The sequence below is a fragment of the Primulina huaijiensis genome, chromosome 16, assembly GCF_012295235.1.
Source record: "Primulina huaijiensis isolate GDHJ02 chromosome 16, ASM1229523v2, whole genome shotgun sequence".
Taxonomy (NCBI): Eukaryota; Viridiplantae; Streptophyta; class Magnoliopsida; order Lamiales; family Gesneriaceae; genus Primulina; species Primulina huaijiensis.
The window spans coordinates 9,447,410-9,466,158 of NC_133321.1; the positions used below are offsets into that span (position 1 = coordinate 9,447,410).

The 18,749-nt window shown below is 39.8% G+C and overlaps 1 protein-coding gene across 1 annotated transcript; it reads right to left on the minus strand.

Moving 5' to 3' along the window:
• Window positions 1–5,193: 5,193 nt before the first annotated feature.
• On the minus strand, window positions 5,194–8,582 carry LOC140961003 (uncharacterized). Its single transcript, XM_073419329.1, has 7 exons — window positions 8,172–8,582; window positions 7,763–8,109; window positions 6,930–7,633; window positions 6,232–6,320; window positions 5,976–6,105; window positions 5,365–5,831; window positions 5,194–5,256 (listed from the first exon to the last, which is right to left on the minus strand). Exons 1-7 carry the CDS (start codon window positions 8,580–8,582, stop codon window positions 5,194–5,196), a joined length of 2,211 nt encoding a protein of 736 aa, XP_073275430.1.
• Between the last annotated feature and the right edge of the window lie 10,167 nt (window positions 8,583–18,749).

Genomic DNA, 18,749 nt, shown 5'->3' on the forward strand with positions numbered 1-18,749 from the left:
CAATGCTGGGCTCGATTTCAGTAAATCTACTGAATAGACCAGGAAACCTTCTGCTCCTTTCTGGAGTAATCGAGTCATAGACAATACTGAAATCAAAGGAATCCTAGCTCTAGACCCTTTGCCGTAGAACTTCCACTCTTCAGCCATCTCTGGTCTGAATCTAACAATCTTGTGGAAACAGTCTACTGTCGCTCTGTACTTGGCAAGCATGTCGATACCAATAATGCAATCAAAGTCAGATAACCCAAGTACAATACAGTCTAAATCTATCTCATGCCAATATTGTAGTAAACACGATCTAACTGATGTCACTGATATCAACCCTGTCCCCAAAGGAGAAGAGATAGACACTACAGTAGACAACGACTCAATAGGCAATGCGTATGTCAATGCAAAACGCTCAGATAAGAATGTATGTGATGCACCTGTGTCTATCAGTACATAAGCCGGATAACCGCAAAGAGAACAGTTACCTGCTATAACGTCATCAGGGGCATCTCGAGCCTGCTCTTCTGTCAACGCAAACACTCGAGCCTGCTGTCTCGACGGCTGTCTCACCGTCTGGCTACCCCTAGCTCTGGGCTGTGTCGATGTATAAGCTAGCTGGAATGAATGAACAGATGACGCCTGCCTCTCTGGCTGAGCTACAGAGCCAGATGCTCCTACACTCTGAGTCTGCTGTGCACCTCTCTGTGGACAGACCTTGGCGAAGTGGCCCTGCTGTCTGCAAATGTTGTAGCGACCCATCTCGCCGTGACACTGTTCGGTGGCATGTCTACCTCCACAAGAACTACACTAAACCCCTGTATACTCTGATCTCTGGCCCGACCCTGTCTGTCTCGGCCCACTGGAGCTCGACGAACTGCTCCCTGATTTCTTGAACTGCTTCCCCTTCACTTTCAAACTGCCTTTCCTCCCGCTGCTGCTACCACCACTCTCGAATCTGGGAGGTGGTTGCTGATACTGACCCGAGGGCTGGGGTGGTCTAGGAGTGTGAGTGGTATAAGAAGTGCTTCGTTGCCTAAGCAACCCGGCTTCTGCTCCCTTCGCCCTGTTCAAGGCATCAGAAAAATTGTTGGGTCGTCCCGTGTTTACCAAGGTGAATACCTCCGGATTCAAGCCATTGATAAACTGATCCGCAACGGCCTCGTCATTCCCAGCAATGTGGGGAGCAAATCGGAGCAATGTGGAGAACTTAGCCACATATTCCTCGATGTTCAGCTGTCCATGTCTCAAGTTGGCAAATTCAGCACCTTTGTCTTTTCGGTAGGAGACGGGAAAGAATCGCTGATAGAACTCTGTCTTGAACACCTTCCAAGTGACCTCTGTACCACGATGCTCCAAGGCTCTCTTCGTGGTAATCCACCAGTTCTTGGCAACCTCTTGCAATTGGTGCCCAATCAACTTCACTCGCCGCTCATCAGTATAATCAAGGGACTCAAATAACATCTCAATGTCATCTAGCCAGCTTTCACACTCAACTGAATTTTCCGTACCCTTCAATGTCGGCGGTCGGAACGACTTAAACCGTTTCAGCAGAGTCTCCATCGGGGTTGCAGTAACATCCATAGGGTCATTCAAAGTACTGCCCTGTTCTAGTGCCCGACTTGCTACTGGTTGCGGTACTCGTCGAGGAGGCATACTCTGATTATCAAACGGATTAGTATACAGTCTACACAATCTGTCTCAGCCCTCCTCTGATCATATACCTCTANACCAGCTTTCACACTCAACTGAATTTTCCGTACCCTTCAATGTCGGAGGTCGGAACGACTGAAACCGTTTCAGCAGAGTCTCCATCGGGGTTGCAGTAACATCCATAGGGTCATTCGAAGTACTGCCCTGTTCTAGTGCCCGACCTGCTACTGGTTGCGGTACTCGTCGAGGAGGCATAATCTGATTATGACACAGATTAGTGCACAATCAATACAGTATCAGTCCTCCTCTGATCATATACCTCTGATTCAGAATCGGTTCTGATTCATTCTTTGCAATTACATGCTGTAATCAACTCAGATAACAAGACAACATGTAATAGGGAAAGCAATAAATCATGCTAGTACAACAAAAGCAAGGAGGAGGACTCAATCTACCCCGTTCATTCTATTCTATCTCAGTCTAAAGGATCTATGGCTCTGATACCACCTGTTGTGGGGACCCGGGCTCTAACTCGATTATCATTGGGATTAAATGGATCTTTGCTAGAAAATGTGGGTCAAAATTGNCTAGAGTTTATTACACATTTTTTCTCAAATGTAAACACTACTAGTTCCTCTGCTATGCCCGTAATCACCACTCTAACCTCGATCTCTCATCCTCTGCGTGACCCCGATCCTGTCCCACCTGTTGTCATGCACACATACAGACACAACAACAACCGGAAACTCCGGTGAGAACAAATCCCAGTATAAAACATGTATACATGCATGTCATGCAAGTAAATACAAAATCATAACACATGACTCAGTAATTATGACTCATTAGTGAATACAGATTAAATTCTTCGACTCTTATTCTTTGACTCGACTCATATCTAAGTCTAGGGATCACGGTGTGAATAAGACGTAACAAGTGTCCCACCTACTCTCCCAATCGTGGTGGAGGTACGTCTTATTCCCAGACTTCGGTCCTCTGTATCGAATGTCTACAATAGGAGTGAATCTTCTCCTACGCCCATCGACACAACTGAACATTCGGCTTGGCTAATCTACCAAGGACTCTCCTATCTCAATGCTTTAAGATAAATAAATAAGGCATAACAAAGTAAAAATCATCTAGTATGTGATTTAGGGAAACTCAAGTCGAATCTAGCTCGAGTTGTATTTTCCCGACTCAACATTGAATTATACCTTCCGTTGTTCAGTCTTTATCGTGATCGAAATCTTGAAGTCGAATCTTGTCAATATCAATATAAATCTGAAATGACAATGTCAAATATCACAAGATTAATCTCCAACTCCAACCAGTACTAGTACGGTTCAATATCCAATCTCGATACAATTCGACGGTATAACGGCGTAATCTTGCGATACCGATCAACTCAACAACATTCGATACTAAATCACAAATCATAATCAATATCATAAACATTTCAAACTCTGAAAATCTGCATAATTTCATACACATATATACTGGAAAATCGTAATAATCGCATACGGTATCATTACTTCGATCCGGTTTCAAATATACTATCACCATAATCATAAGAACACATAATCTCAATCATATCAAATTCCCCCCACATCTAACCTTCACTTCAGGTAGGAAATAAACAAGACTTACATCCTTACGAAGCTATTGAAGAGAGGAGCACAAATATAGTCTCGGATCGAAATTTGGTTAAACGGATTTGTCACCACCAAATGTTGAAGAAAAGAGGAAAATCTTGGAGCTCTCGTTGCTGGTCTTCTGAATGAGGAAGAAATGAATCAGCACTAAGTCTATATATATATCATGTCATGTGTCAACTTGAGAAGTAAAGGTGGATTTCTCGCACAGCGCACCGCGGGTGCGCTACCTCTACACCGCGGGTGCGTTCAAGCTACGGCAATCCTTCGATATTTCAAAATCGACGACCGCGGGTGCGGTATGTATTGGACCGCTGGTGCGGTGACCCTACTGTAATTCTTCACGTTTCATGAGTTACAACCGCGGGTGCGGTAGAAGATAGGGCGCGGGGCGGTGTCCTTTCCATGCAAAACTTCATAATCTCATCTTATCAACCTACAATTCTTGGGCATCACATTATCAACATATAAACTATCATTCAAGCCTAAACCACAATTCCCTTCACTTCAACCAATATCCAAAAGATCAGTTTCCTTACCTTGATTACTTGCTCTCGAGGATATGAAGATCACACCTCCAACTTGAAGATTCAAACTTTGGAAAGAAAGGAATTTAGAAACGAAATGAAGAACCCTACCTTCCCAAGTCGATGGTTGCAAGAGGAATAAGTGAAATGGCAAAGTTATTGGCTTAAAAAAACTCTTAAAAATATGTTTTCTACGCCATAGACACGGACCCCGTGCCCCCCACCGTGTATAGGTCCGTGTATACTCGGAAAAATACAAATTTTTGTTGTCAAGACCCGGACCCCGTGCATGGGTCCGTGTCTGGGTCCGTGTGCCCTCGGTCCAAGGGCCAAAACTGCACTTTTTCTTCCGAATTAGCCAAAGTGGTAAACAGGAAAGTTGTAGCCCTATGTCTTTTCTTGAATCTCCCATTGGTTTTAGGTCATTTGGAGGTCTGAATAAAAATTTATGCTCATTCTACCAAAATGTGTCAGTGCAGGAACAACGAAACACACGACCCACTTCGGGCCACTTTTGACTCATCTTCCTCAGCTAATTGAACAAAACTCAAAACTTGAAAGTTGTAGCCTTGGATCTTAGCTTTCTAATGCAATTAGCCTCATTTCATTTGGATCAATATACAAAAATTTATTCTAAAAACCACAACTACTGCCATATTTTTCATACCATTTCTGCACCCCAATTACCTATTTGGCTCAAACCATCCAAACCATTAATCCAACACCCAACATTATACCTTCACAACAATAACAACTCCTCAAATACACAACCATCTACTAAACCATACCAAAACCATACATTAAATAACCATGAATATATTGAAATAACCATATTGATGCTATAACATGCAATACCAACCCTTCCATCTACTATACTCATAAACCATAACAATAACCATGATCAATAATAACTTAACCATATAGCCATAACACCAAACCATAGAATAATCATCATTGACAATAGAAGGATAAATGGTTGGGATATTACAATCTCTCCCCCTTATAAAAATTTCGTCCCCGAAATTTGCTTACTTCAAAATAAATCTTGATAACGTTCTCTCATCTCTTCCTCCGGTTCCCAAAGCTCTATGATAGGCTGTGCTAAAGGCCAACTTTGTACCCAAAGCTCTATGGAGACTCTTCCAAAATTCAGATGTAAACTTTGGATCACGATCTGAAACAATCGACACGGGTATCCCATGAAGTCTTACAATTTCTTGGACATATGTCTCCGCATATTGAGTCATAGAATATGTCGTCTTGACAGGGAGAAAATGTGATGATTTGGTCAATCGATCCACAATCACCCAAATAGAATTATAACACTTCTGAGTTCTTGGCAACCCAACAAAAAAATCCATAGTGATGTGTTCCCACTTTCATTGCGGTATAGGTAAGGATTGCAACAAGCCCGCCGGTCGTTGGTGCTCAATCTTTACCTTCTGACAAGTCAAGCATTCAGAAACAAATGATGCTATATCTTTCTTCATGCCTGGCCACCAGTACAATCGACGAAGATCTTGATACATCTTGGTGCCACCAGGATGTACTGAATAAGGTGCAGTATGAGCTTCCGTCAAAACATCACGACGAATAGCATCACCAATAGGAACACAAATACAACCTTGAAATGTAATCAGGCCATCACTGTTCAATCCAAATTCAGAATTCCCCTTCTTCTCTGCCTTTGCTCTCAAATCCAACAAAAGAGTATCCAACTGTTGCTCATGTTTAATTCTGTCGATCAAAGTCGGTCGAATAACTAAGGCTGAAAGTCGAGCGATCGTACCTTCCTCAACCAATGCGATCTCACTTTTCTGCAAATCCAACAATAGAGGCTTTGGAATCATAGAACCCAATTGAAGACCTGACTTTCGGCTCAATGCATCAGCAACCACATTCGCTTTTCCTGGATGATAACTGATAGTGCAATCATAATCCTTCACAAGTTCTAACCACCTTCTCTGACGCATGTTTAGTTCTTTCTGAGTAAAGAGATACTTAAGGCTTTTATGATCTGAGAAAATTTCGCATTTCACTCCATATAAATAATGTCGCCAGATCTTCAAAGCAAATACCACGGCTGCCAACTCAAGATCATGAGTCGGATAGTTCTTTTCATAATCCTTCAATTGACGAGAAGCATAAGCAATAACTTTGCCTCGCTGCATCAACACAGCACCAAGACCTTTCTTCGAAGCATCTGTATACACCACAAAGTCTTCAACTCTCTGAGGAAGTGCTAACACTGGAGCTGAAGTCAATTTGTCCTTCAATACTCGAAATGCTTGCTGACATTCATTAGTTCATTCAAACTTAACTGTCTTTCTCGTCAGAGTAGTAAGTGGCAAGGCTATTTTAGAGAAATCAGCAATAAAACGACGATAGTACCCTGCTAACCCAAGGAAACTTCGTACCTCAGCAACTGTCAAGCAAATAGGCCACTTCTTGACTGCTTCAATCTTAGCCGGATCCACAGCAATTCCTTCCTTGGAAACAATATGACCTAAAAATGCAACTTGTTCCAGCCAAAATTCACACTTCTTGAATTTAGCATATAATTGGTTGTCCCTCAACTGCTGTAACACGATCCTCAAATGCTCCTTATGTAAATCTCAAGTCTTTGAATAGATTAAAACATCATCAATGAAGACAATAACGAAACTGTCCAACTATGGCTTGAAAACCCGATTCATAAGATCCATAAATACAGAAGGAGCATTGGTTAATCCAAACGACACAACCAAAAACTCGTAGTGACCATACCTGGTTCGAAAAGCCGTCTTAGGTATGTCACACTCCTTTACTTTCAATTGATGGTACCCTGACCGCAAATCAATCTTGGAAAATATAGTAGCACCTTGCAACTGATCAAAATGATCATCAATTCTGGGCAGAGGATATTTGTTCTTGATCGTTACTTTGTTGATCTCTCGATAGTCAATACACAGTCTCAAGGACCCATCTTTCTTCTTCACAAATAATACCGGTGCCCCCCATGGAGATGAACTTGGTCTAATAAAGCCCTTATCTAATAACTCTTGCAATTGACTCTTCAATTCTTTCATTTCAGTTGGGGCCATTCGGTAAGGGGCTTTAGAAATCGGTGCGGTACCTGGTACAATATCAATAACAAATTCCACCTCTCTATCCGGTGGCAATCCCGGCACATCATCCGCAAAAACATCAAGATAATCCCTCACAATATCAATGTCGCTCATATTCCCACTCCCTTGTCTAGTTATATCCACCACCGATGCTAGAAACCCATGACAACCCTTAACCAACATCCGTTGCATTTGCAAGCAAGAAATAAAAGAAAGGCCAGGCGAAGTACCTAAACCCGTGAAGACCCTGCTATCACCATGTCCTAGAGGAAAATGCACTGTCTTGGCTACACAATCTATCACAGCTCGATAAGTAGATAACCAATCCATTCCCAAAATAACATCAAACTCAATCATGGGAATGACAATCAAATCAGCATTCAACAATTCCTCATCTACTTGAACAGGGCACGCTCGAATCACACTTGAAGAATGAATATAATCTCCCGAAGGAAACACAATAGAAAAGTGGACAATTTCACCAATAAGAGCAAGACCCAGAGAATGCATAAATTGCTCAGATATAAAAGAATGTGTGGCGCCAGTATCAATAAGAGTAGTAGCTACCTTGCCTGAAATAAGAATGGTACCTGAAATGATTGACGAATCAGGATTAATTCTTTCCTTGGTCAAAGAGAAAACACGCCCCTGAACTCGGCCCTTGCCCGATGATTGAGTGCAATTGATCGCAATGTGCCCAACACCTCCACATCTATAACATTTGTTGCTTCCAACTAAGCACTCTCCTTTATGTGGTTTATGGCATTTAGGACATAAAGGCTTATCTGATTCAAATGTCACCGCAGGAGCTTTACCGCGATATTCTTCCTTTCCTTTTCACTTGTGTCCTCCTCTTCCTCCTTGAACTGAAGCTTGACCCGTTCGGACAAATTTTTGCCTCCTGAATTGTCTTTCTTTATCAATCTCTTTCTCATCATATTCGGCCATTAATGCTTTCTCAACAATCTCCTTGTAAGAATTACCCTTCGACATTCGAACATCTCTTCGAATCTCCCCTCTCAAACCCCGCATAAAATGCTCGGCTCTATCTTTGTCGTTGCTAGCAATGAAAGGAACAAAAAGACAACCTTCTTCAAACTTCAATATGTAATCATTCATGCTCATTGTCCCTTGCATTAGCTCCAAGAATTCTTTCACCTTGCGGGCTTTAACATCGCTAGGAAAGTACTTATCATAGAACAAATCTTTAAACTCATTCCATTTCAATGTTCATAAACATTAATCGTTACCTTGGTTGCTTCCCACCAAATTCTTGCAGTCTTGGTTAAGAGAAACACAGCACAACTCACTCGATCTTTATCATCAAAGTTAAGGTAATCAAAGATTGCCTCGACCGCCTTCACCCACTCCATCGCAATCAAAGGGTCCAGACTCTCTACAAATTCGGGTGGATTCATCTTCTTGAATTTATCATAAGCTCCCTCAACAACTCGTTCTTGAACTCGTTGATCACGGCCTTGGCCTATACCTTGAATCGGTAATTCCAATCGGAGAAGTTGCTGGATTTGTTCCCCATGCACTTTAGCTTGCTCATGAAGTAACCTATTAAACTCATCAACTACACTAGAGGAAGTACTATCTCGGTCTTCTCCGGCTCTCCTTCTAGTAGGTACTTCAGGAGCTTTTCTCTTGGGTGGCATTTTCCTATATTGCATCTCAATTTAAAATCATTTTCAAAACATATTACATGTAAAGCTTATCATCATACCAATACATCAATGAGATGCAGATAGATACATACCGAAGTGTCACAAGCATAGGAAGACATGTGCCAAATCATTGGTCCGAAAAACTGTAAGGCCTGAAATTTGATATCACTTTTTTGAACTATTATTGTTAATGGAGGCATGAGGAAGGAAATGAAAAGTGAAGAAATGTAATGGCAAGAAGCCTCGGACAGAAAAATTAGCGCCCTAGCGGTAGGAAACGACCGCCCGAGCGCCAGCGCATGCTAAGGGTAGCCTTCGAACAGAATATGCCGCGCCCGAGCGGTATATTTCAACCGCCCGAGCGCCGCCTGAAATATATGAAAAGAGGACACGTAACTTAAACATGCAACTTGATATATATAAAGTGCAATTCATTCATTCCTCCCTGAACAAGAAACGAGAAGAGCTCCTGGGAAACTACGAGAAATCCTTACGCCTTTTGTCTTGTATATTTGATTTATGAAAGATCCGTCCGTCTGATTTTAAATCTGACTTCAGTACTGTGTTCCTATCGACGCAGGCTTCAACTAGACGTAAGTTTTACTACGTTTTGAGATGATTTGAAATTATGGTATTGCCAGAATCTGATATGATTCTTATATAATGTTCTTGATATGTTAGACATCATATAATCGAAACCGGATTTAAGAACTGATACCGTATAGAATTGTTATGAATTTCAGAGTTGATTTGATTGAGATTTGATATCAGATTTATATTGTTATTGATTATGAGTTGCGAGCACGGATATCTGTTGATTTGTATTGTTGGGTATAGTGAGATTGTGCAGTTATGCTATCGAAACAGAATTTGATTTAATTCTGATTATATGCAGTATTGAATTGATCGGTGTATCGATATTGTCATTGTCAGATTGAGTATTGACAGGCTTTGAGTTCGAGACTTTGACAGAATCAGATTGACAGAAAGAAAGGTATAATTCATGTTGATTCGGGAAGATATAACTCGAATTAGATCTGATTTGAGTTTCGCAAAATCAAATACTAGATTGTTACCTTTTTATATATTGATGCTTTGTTTATAGATTTATATTCAAGCACTTAAGATAGGAGAGTCATTGGCAGACTTGCCAAGCTAGACGTTCGGTGATATCGACGCATAGGAGCAGAATTGACTCCGATTGTAGACATTCGATACAGACATGACCGAAGTCTAGGAATAAGACGTACCGTCACCCCGATTGGGAGGGTAGGTGGCAGACTGTGACGTCTTATTCACACCGGGATCCCTAGAGTTAGAGTCGAGTCAAGATATGATTTCAATTTCATTTGCATGCTGACATTGATTTGGTTTCATAGATTATGGAACCTATTGCCGTTGATTCTGCTCATGAGAGTATGCTTCATGATTTATATTCTGTATATGCATGTGTACCATGTTTTATACTGGGATTTGTTCTCACCGGAGTATCCGGCTGTGGTTGTGTCTGTATGTGTGCATGATCACAGGTGGGACAGGATCAGGGTCGAGACAAAGATGAGAGATCGAGATAGACTGGAGATTACGGGCGTAGAAGAAGATTTCTAGTGGTTTCTTACTAGACATGTACTACAATGTGGTTTGTAGTTGGTATTGAAAACTAGTTGGTATGAATGTACTGAAATAAGACATGGATTTATGTTTGTTGAAATAAAATGGAGACATTACTTGGGTAGGTTTATTTATATTTGTTTTAATATTAAAAGTAAAATTTTGACCCACATTTTCTAACAAAGATCCAATTAATCCCAAAAAGAATTGAGTTAGAGCCCGGGTCCCCACAACAATGTTGCTCTGATACCATTAAATGTAACACCCTTACCTCATGACATTAAACTATAAATACTATAATGCGGAAGCCTTATAAAAGATTTGGAGAAAAATAATAATTAATAAAATTTTGGCAAATTTTGCCCATAAATATAGACTTATCAAATATTCCCATGCAAACAAAATAAATATTATCACAATCAATCTTTCCAAAATACACATAGATCTCATCTCCATAATTACCAAGTTTTTGACAAAAGATGTGACATAATTTTCTTATTTAAAACATGAACCAAGGTACAATACTCAAAACCATTATTTAATTGTCACATTATATCAAAACATTATTCTCCAAGCTTTGGCACATGCACCTTCCCTGCTTCAACGCTTCTATCGCTATTCTTTTTTATCTGCATCACATGACATAACTGGAATGAGTTACAAAACTCAGTAAGTGGAACTTTCAATAACAATTACATATACAATAGTGTAAAGAAAGGAATCATTACAATTGAACCATAGAAAATGCCATCGTTCAGTGGAATATATATATATATATAACAATTATAAGATGGCATTATATCAACCATTTCTTTCATTTTCCTTGTATGGCATTGATAAGTCATCCGTCGATGGTATACATGTACATTTCAGTCAAAATCAGTCACTGTACACGTTAAATGTTGATCAACTTCCGTTATGTGGATTTAGAAGTGCTAGAAGCACCACCACTACCATATAACCATCAAGCCATAAAAAGAACCATTGAATCATTTTATCAAACATGCGGTGTGCATGAATTAGAACTAGCTCCTTTCTTAGCAATTGGCAACACAATTTCTTTCCTTTTATCATAATAAATGAACCATTACATAGCAAGTATATAATCAATGTATTAAAGGAGCTAGGAACAATAACAACACCATTCATCATATATATATAGGCCATGAGATGCATTCAAGGGAAAATTCCACTTACTACCAATAGAACTTGTTGTGATAACTTCTTGGTAGTTGATCCTACAACATAATATCAAGATTATACCATTAACTTCACATTATCAACATATAAACTATCATTCAAGCCTAAACCACAATTCCCTTCACTTCAACCAATATCCAAAAGATCAGTTTCCTTACCTTGATTACTTGCTCTCGAGGATATGAAGATCACACCTCCAACTTGAAGATTCAAACTTTGGAAAGAAAGGAATTTAGAAACGAAATGAAGAACCCTACCTTCCCAAGTCGATGGTTGCAAGAGGAATAAGTGAAATGGCAAAGTTATTGGCTTAAAAAAACTCTTAAAAATATGTTTTCTACGCCATAGACACGGACCCCGTGCCCCCCACCGTGTATAGGTCCGTGTATACTCGGAAAAATACAAATTTTTGTTGTCAAGACCCGGACCCCGTGCATGGGTCCGTGTCTGGGTCCGTGTGCCCTCGGTCCAAGGGCCAAAACTGCACTTTTTCTTCCGAATTAGCCAAAGTGGTAAACAGGAAAGTTGTAGCCCTATGTCTTTTCTTGAATCTCCCATTGGTTTTAGGTCATTTGGAGGTCTGAATAAAAATTTATGCTTATTCTACCAAAATGTGTCAGTGCAGGAACAACGAAACACACGACCCACTTCGGGCCACTTTTGACTCATCTTCCTCAGCTAATTGAACAAAACTCAAAACTTCAAAGTTGTAGCCTTGGATCTTAGCTTTCTAATGCAATTGGCCTCATTTCATTTGGAATAATATACAAAAATTTATGCTAAAAACCACAACTACTGCCATATTTTTCATACCATTTCTGCACCCCAATTACCTATTTGGCTCAAACCATCCAAACCATCAATCCAACACCCAGCATTATACCTTCACAACAATAACAACTCCTCAAATACACAACCATCTACTAAACTATACCAAAACCATACATTAAATAACCATGAATACATTGCAATAACCATATTGATGCTATAACATGCAATACCAACACTTCCATCAACTATACTCATAAACCATAACAATAACCATGATCAATATTAACTTAACCATTTAGCCATAACACCAAACCATAGAATAATCATCATTGACAATAGAAGGATAAATGGTTGGGATATTACATCTCAAGACAGTTCTCAAATGCTCAGCAATATCAATTATATTCTTCGAGTAAATCAGAATATCATCGATAAATATAATCACGAAATCATCGAGATATTTCTGGAATATTCAGTTCATCAAACCCATAAATACCGCTAGAGCATTTATTAAACCAAACGGCATGACAATAAACTCATAATGTCCATACCTTGTTTTGAAAGCTGTCCTCGAGATATCAGAATCTCTGACTCTCAGCTGATGATATCCAGATCTCAAATCAATCTTGGAATAAACAGAAGAACCCAGCAACTGATCAAATAAATAATCGATACGAGGCAAAGGATATTTATTCTTTACCGTAGCCTTGTTTAGTTGCCGGTAGTCAATGCAAAGTCTCATTGACCCATCCTTCTTTCTAACAAACAGTACTGGAGCACCCCAAGGAGAAACACTCGGTATGATGTACACCTTGGCAAGTAAATCTTCGAACTGCTCTTTCAACTCTTTCGATTCTATCGCTGCCATTCTGTACGGTGCTTTAGAAATAGGTGCTGTACCTGGTACAAGTTCAATGCTGAAGTCTATCTCTCTGACTGGAGGCAAACCTGGAATCTCATCTGGAAAGACATCAGCAAACTCACATACCACTGGCAAATCTGTCAATGATGGGTTCGATTTCAGTACATCTACTGAATACACAAGGAATCCTTCTGCTCCTTTCTGTAATAATCGAGCCATAGACATAGTAGATATCAAAGGAATTCTAGCTCTAGAACCCTTACTGTAGAATTTTCATTCATCAGCTATGTCTGGTCTGAATCTCACAATCTAATGAAAACAATCTACGGTTGCTCTGTACTTGGTCAGCATATCAATACCGCTAATACAATCAAAATCAGATAATCCAAGTACAATACAATCTAACTCAATTGCATGGCCATCATACTGTAGCATACAATGTTTAACAGAATTCATTGATATCAATCATGTCCCCAAAGGAGAAGACACAGATACTACAGCAGATAATGACTCAACAGGCAAAGCATGCATCAATGCAAATCGCTCAGATATAAATGTATGGGATGCACCCATATCTATCAATAAATAAGCAGGGTAACCACAAAGAGAACAGTTACCTGCAACAACACCATCTGGTGCTTCCTGTGCATGTTCCTCAGTCAATGCAAATACTCTGGCTTGCTGTTTAGTTTAGAAGGCTGGCTAACTATCTGGCTTCCTCCTGGCCTCAGCTGTGACGAAGTAGGGGCTGGCTAGAAATAGTGAACAGCAGATGATCTTCTCTCAGTCTGAGCTACTGATTCAGATGATTCGGCTCCCTGGGATCGTTATGGACAAACTCTGGTAAAATGTCCCTGCTGTTTACAGATGTTACAAACACCAAACACTCCTCGGCATTGCTCGGTAGGATGTCTCCCTCCGCAGGTCCTGCAATAAGCCCCGATACAACTCTGGCTGGAACCACTACAGCTAGAAGAATTGCTGCTAGACTTCTTAAACTGTTTTCTTCTAGCTTTCAACTGATCTTTCTTTCCACTGCCACTACCACTCTCATATCTGGGATGGGGTTGTTGGACCTGAGTAGTAGATGGCTACTGTGGTCTCGGTGCTGGGGCAACATACGAAGCTCCTTTCCGCCTTATCAGGCCAGCTTCAGCTCCCTTTGCTCTGTTCAAGGCCTCTGAAAAGTTGTTTGGTCTCCCGGTGTTCACCAATGTAAAAATATCAGGATTCAACCCATTGATGAACTGATCAGCAACAGCTTCGTCATTCTCATCAACATGTGGAGCAAATCGCAATAAGGTAGAGAACTTGGCCACATATTTCTCAATATTTTACTGACCCTGCCTCAAATTAGCAAACTCTGCACCCTTGTCTTTGCTGTACGATACTGGAAAGAATCGTTGATAAAATTCAGTCTTAAAGATGTTCCATGTAATAGTCGTACCTCGATGCTATAATGCCCTCTTTGTCGTGAGCCACCAATTCTTCGCAACATCATGCAATTGGTGTCCAATAAGTTTGAATCGGCGCTCATCGGTGTAATCCAATGACTCAAACAGCATTTCTATATCATCTAGCCAATTCTCACACTCAACTGACGTCTCAGTACCCTTCAGAGTCGGCGGATGGAACGACTCAAATCTCTTCAACATGGTTTCCATCGGTGTTGCTGTCACATCCATCGGATTCGCAGATGCACTGCCCTGTTCTGGAATTCTTCGAGGAGGTATATCTGAGTATCAAAAGGGTTAGCAATCATAATTGACAAATCTGTCTCAGTCCCCTTCTGATCATCTTACCTCTGATCAAGAATCGGTTCTGATTCATTCTCAGATAATACAGGTTACCAATCAAATCAGATTATCAGGTAAACATGTATTAAAGCAGTAAACATGCTAGTACACATAAGCAGGAAAGAAAACTCAATCTACCCCGCTCACTAGCTTCTATCTCGGGCTAAAGGAACCTACTGCTCTGATACCACATGTTGTAGAGACCCGGATGCTAATAAACTTCTTAATCATTCTTTGGGATTCATTTGGATCACTAATAAACTTTGGGTCTAAATTTTTTTTTTATACAAATATAAATGTGGAACATATGATAATCAATCTGATATACACATCAATAGTAAAGGTACAAGTCTTGTACTAAATACATTCATATCAAGCTAGGGTTCAACAACTATACATCAAGTACCGAAACAAAATCTACATCAAAGTCCGGAATCACCACTCTAATCTCAATCTCTTATCCTCTTCTCGACCCTGATCATGTCTCACCTGTTGTCATTCACACATACAAACACAACAATAGCCGGATAACTCCGGTGAGAAACATATCCCAGTATAAACAATGTAACAAGCAATTCATATAAAATATACGAAAGCATAAACATTTAGAAAACATGAATCGTAATCTACGAAACATCAATCAATACAAGTCTGCAAATCAAACTCTTGACTCGACTAATCTAATCTAGGGATCCCGGCTGAATAAGAACGCAACACCTCACCTACTCTCCACAGCTAGATGGTGGTACGTTCTTATTCCCAGACTTTGGTACTCTATATCGAATATCTGCAATAGAAGCCGATCTGCTCCTAAGCACATCGATATAAACCCATGTCCAGTAACCTGGCACCTCAGCCAGCTTGGCACCTCTGCCAAGGACTCTCTGATTCAAACTCAATCATCTAATCCATGCTTTCTATAAATCAATAGAACAAGCATATAAATGCAATGAATTCAAATATCTGAAAACAATAGCAAAGAAGTATGTGATTTTAGGGAAATTTAGGTCATATCTGACTCGAGTTATCAATCTCGGCCTGACATTGATTTATACCTTTCTTGTCGTCAGTCGAAGTCTGAATTCAAACAATTCTGCCAATATCAATCTGAAATGACATAAGTGAGAAGTACGATATCAAATACAACTCAACTCAGATTTGCTCTGCTCAATATTCAATCAGTTCAATATTGACGGCATAACGATACAATCTCAATATATCAAGTAATACAATATCAGTATATACCAATCTCAACTCACAATCGATCACCAAGCATAATCTGATACATATCTGTATAATCTCAAGCAATTTATATCTAAAAAATCATGACAATTTCATACGGTATCCGTTCTTCAATTCGGTTTGGATTATACGATGTCTAATATCTCAAGAACACCATATATTAACCATATCTGATTCCTTCAGTATCATATTTTCAAACCTTGCTGGAAATGAATAAAACTTACATCTTTTTGTAGCCGTTAACGAGAGGAGCGCGGAAATGTATTCGGATTGCAATTCGGATGGTTAGATCTTGCCCAACCCACTTCCGATGTTTGGATGAAACTTTGTAGATTTCTCTGAAACTTTCCCTTGATTCTTGCTGGAGTTGGAAAGGAAATGAAGACTTATGTTTGTAAATTGCATGGCAAGGACAAGTGGATCATCTCTTGGTGCTGCACGTCTCGCGCATATGCGCGACCATCACCGGCGCATATGCGCGAGACCTACTGTCTCGGCACTTGTCAAGTTCACTAGCTCGCGCATATGCGAGCCCTTTTCTCGTGCATATGCGCGAGGTTCTCTGCCTGCCTCGCTCATAAGCGCGCCTCATGTCGCGCATATGAGCGAGGTGTTCTGTCCTCGCACATCACATATCACATGCCAACTCAAATCATGTCTCGGAGTGGTCTTTCTATAAGCACATCAATGCATATGCAATAATCTCAGATTATCATAATAAAAATCTCGGGCATTACATGAGTATAACGTCAGTTCTACTTTCAATGTTAGTGATCTTTCTTCGTTTGATGTAGGTGATGAACAAGATTTGAGAACTAATCCTTTTCAAGAAGGAGAGGATGATGCAAACACGGATGGTCAAGCTCCAAGGAAAGCATGGGATCCTCTAGAGTTGCCGGATGGACCAATTACGAGGGGACGACTGAAGAGGTTCAAGGAAGCATTGCATGGGCTTATGAGCAAAGGAAAAGGACTTACGAGCGAGGTGTAGAGTGTGGAAGGCTTTGTGATGCATGGGAGTACGTGTGGGGCCAAAGAAACATTACTCAAACATCTTTTGAACGACCGAGGCTACACGAACCCGAGCACGGACCTGTACACGGCGTCCGTGTCCCTTACACTCGAGCATGAGAAATCCAGAGCCTACACGGACCCAAGCACGGACCTGTACACGGGGTCCATGTCCACTACATTTGAGATAGAGAATTACAGAGCCTACATGGACCCCACTCCGGACCTATACACGGGGTCCGAGTCCTTTACGTTTTGGCGAGAAATTTTCCTTCTTTAGAGTTTTAATTTGTTTGGTAACTAGATTTGATATCTTTGGGGGATATATAAACATATTTGGACAAAAAATTAACACAATTCAGATAATTATTATTAAGTTTATCAAACTTTTGAGATTTTTCTCTCAAACTTTTTCAAAGCTTCGCTTTGTTTCATTAAAAATTAAACTCATCAAGGATTTATTCTTGTGGCGTTTGTCGATTGATTTCATACTGATTGTCAAGGACAAGTTCTTTGAAGGTTCGTCTGTTTCTCAATTGTTTAATCGTGAATATTTGTTGCTAAGTTTTATAACTTAGAGGTGAATATCACAAAACTCATACTTGATTCAAAAGATTGGGATAACATATTCCTTGTCATTATTGAATTGAGGGCATGGTTCTAAATTAATCGTGTTTGCTATTCTTACGTACATGGATTTATATCACTAACGACGTGAACCAAAACACCAATACTCATTCGAACAATATTCTCGACTTACCTAAATGCAGCAGCGATCACCAGTTGATCCCCAACGAAGCCTGCAACAATAAAACTACAAGAACACAATTTTCATAAAAGTCACAGTTTGAGCAGTCCCACGAAAACAATCATAACTCACTCAAGTGTTATCCAAATATTTTGAATTTTATATAAAATCAAAGGTATCAAAAAGTTCTACGATTTTTATGTTGAAAGTTTATCAAAAACACGATCGAAAAATAGCAGTATTTAAAAGAACAGTAAATTACGAATTTTTAGATCCAAAAACGTTTCAAAATCGATCCAACATGTTTCTGCTCAAACTTTGCACATCACACATGGATTTTTACGCATAAAAACATCGCAACACATACTATGACATGATCGACGCAGGAAAAATAGAATATACGTGCCTTTGAATCTTTAACGTTACCGAAACGACGACACCGAAACTGGAACGGAGCAAGGGTTGATCCGAGACGAACGTGGCATGGTTTCCTTGAAATAAAACTCACGAAAATTTGCTGGAATATTGAAGGGAATGGGGCGGCTGCTATCTCCTTCAAGAACCCTAGTTTTTACTCTCCAATTCTGAAAATAAAATGTGTAGGTGTGTGTTGTGTGTTTTGGTGTGTGTAAAAACATGTAAGTGTGTGTGAGTGTGTGTGTGTGTTTTAATTAGGAGAAATTATTGCTAAATTAACTAATTAATATACTTATAAAAAGGTTAACCCACACCAATTTAATCAAACTCCTCAATTAAAACAAATACACACTGATTTTATAAAATTCTCCTATTTAAAAAAATAAAATGCACAAGCTAACTTTAAAATTTTTAAAATTCTAAACTCACTAAATACATAATTTTGGCATTAAAATGCTGAAACTTATTAAATTAATTAATATTTCCCGGCCTTAACTTAA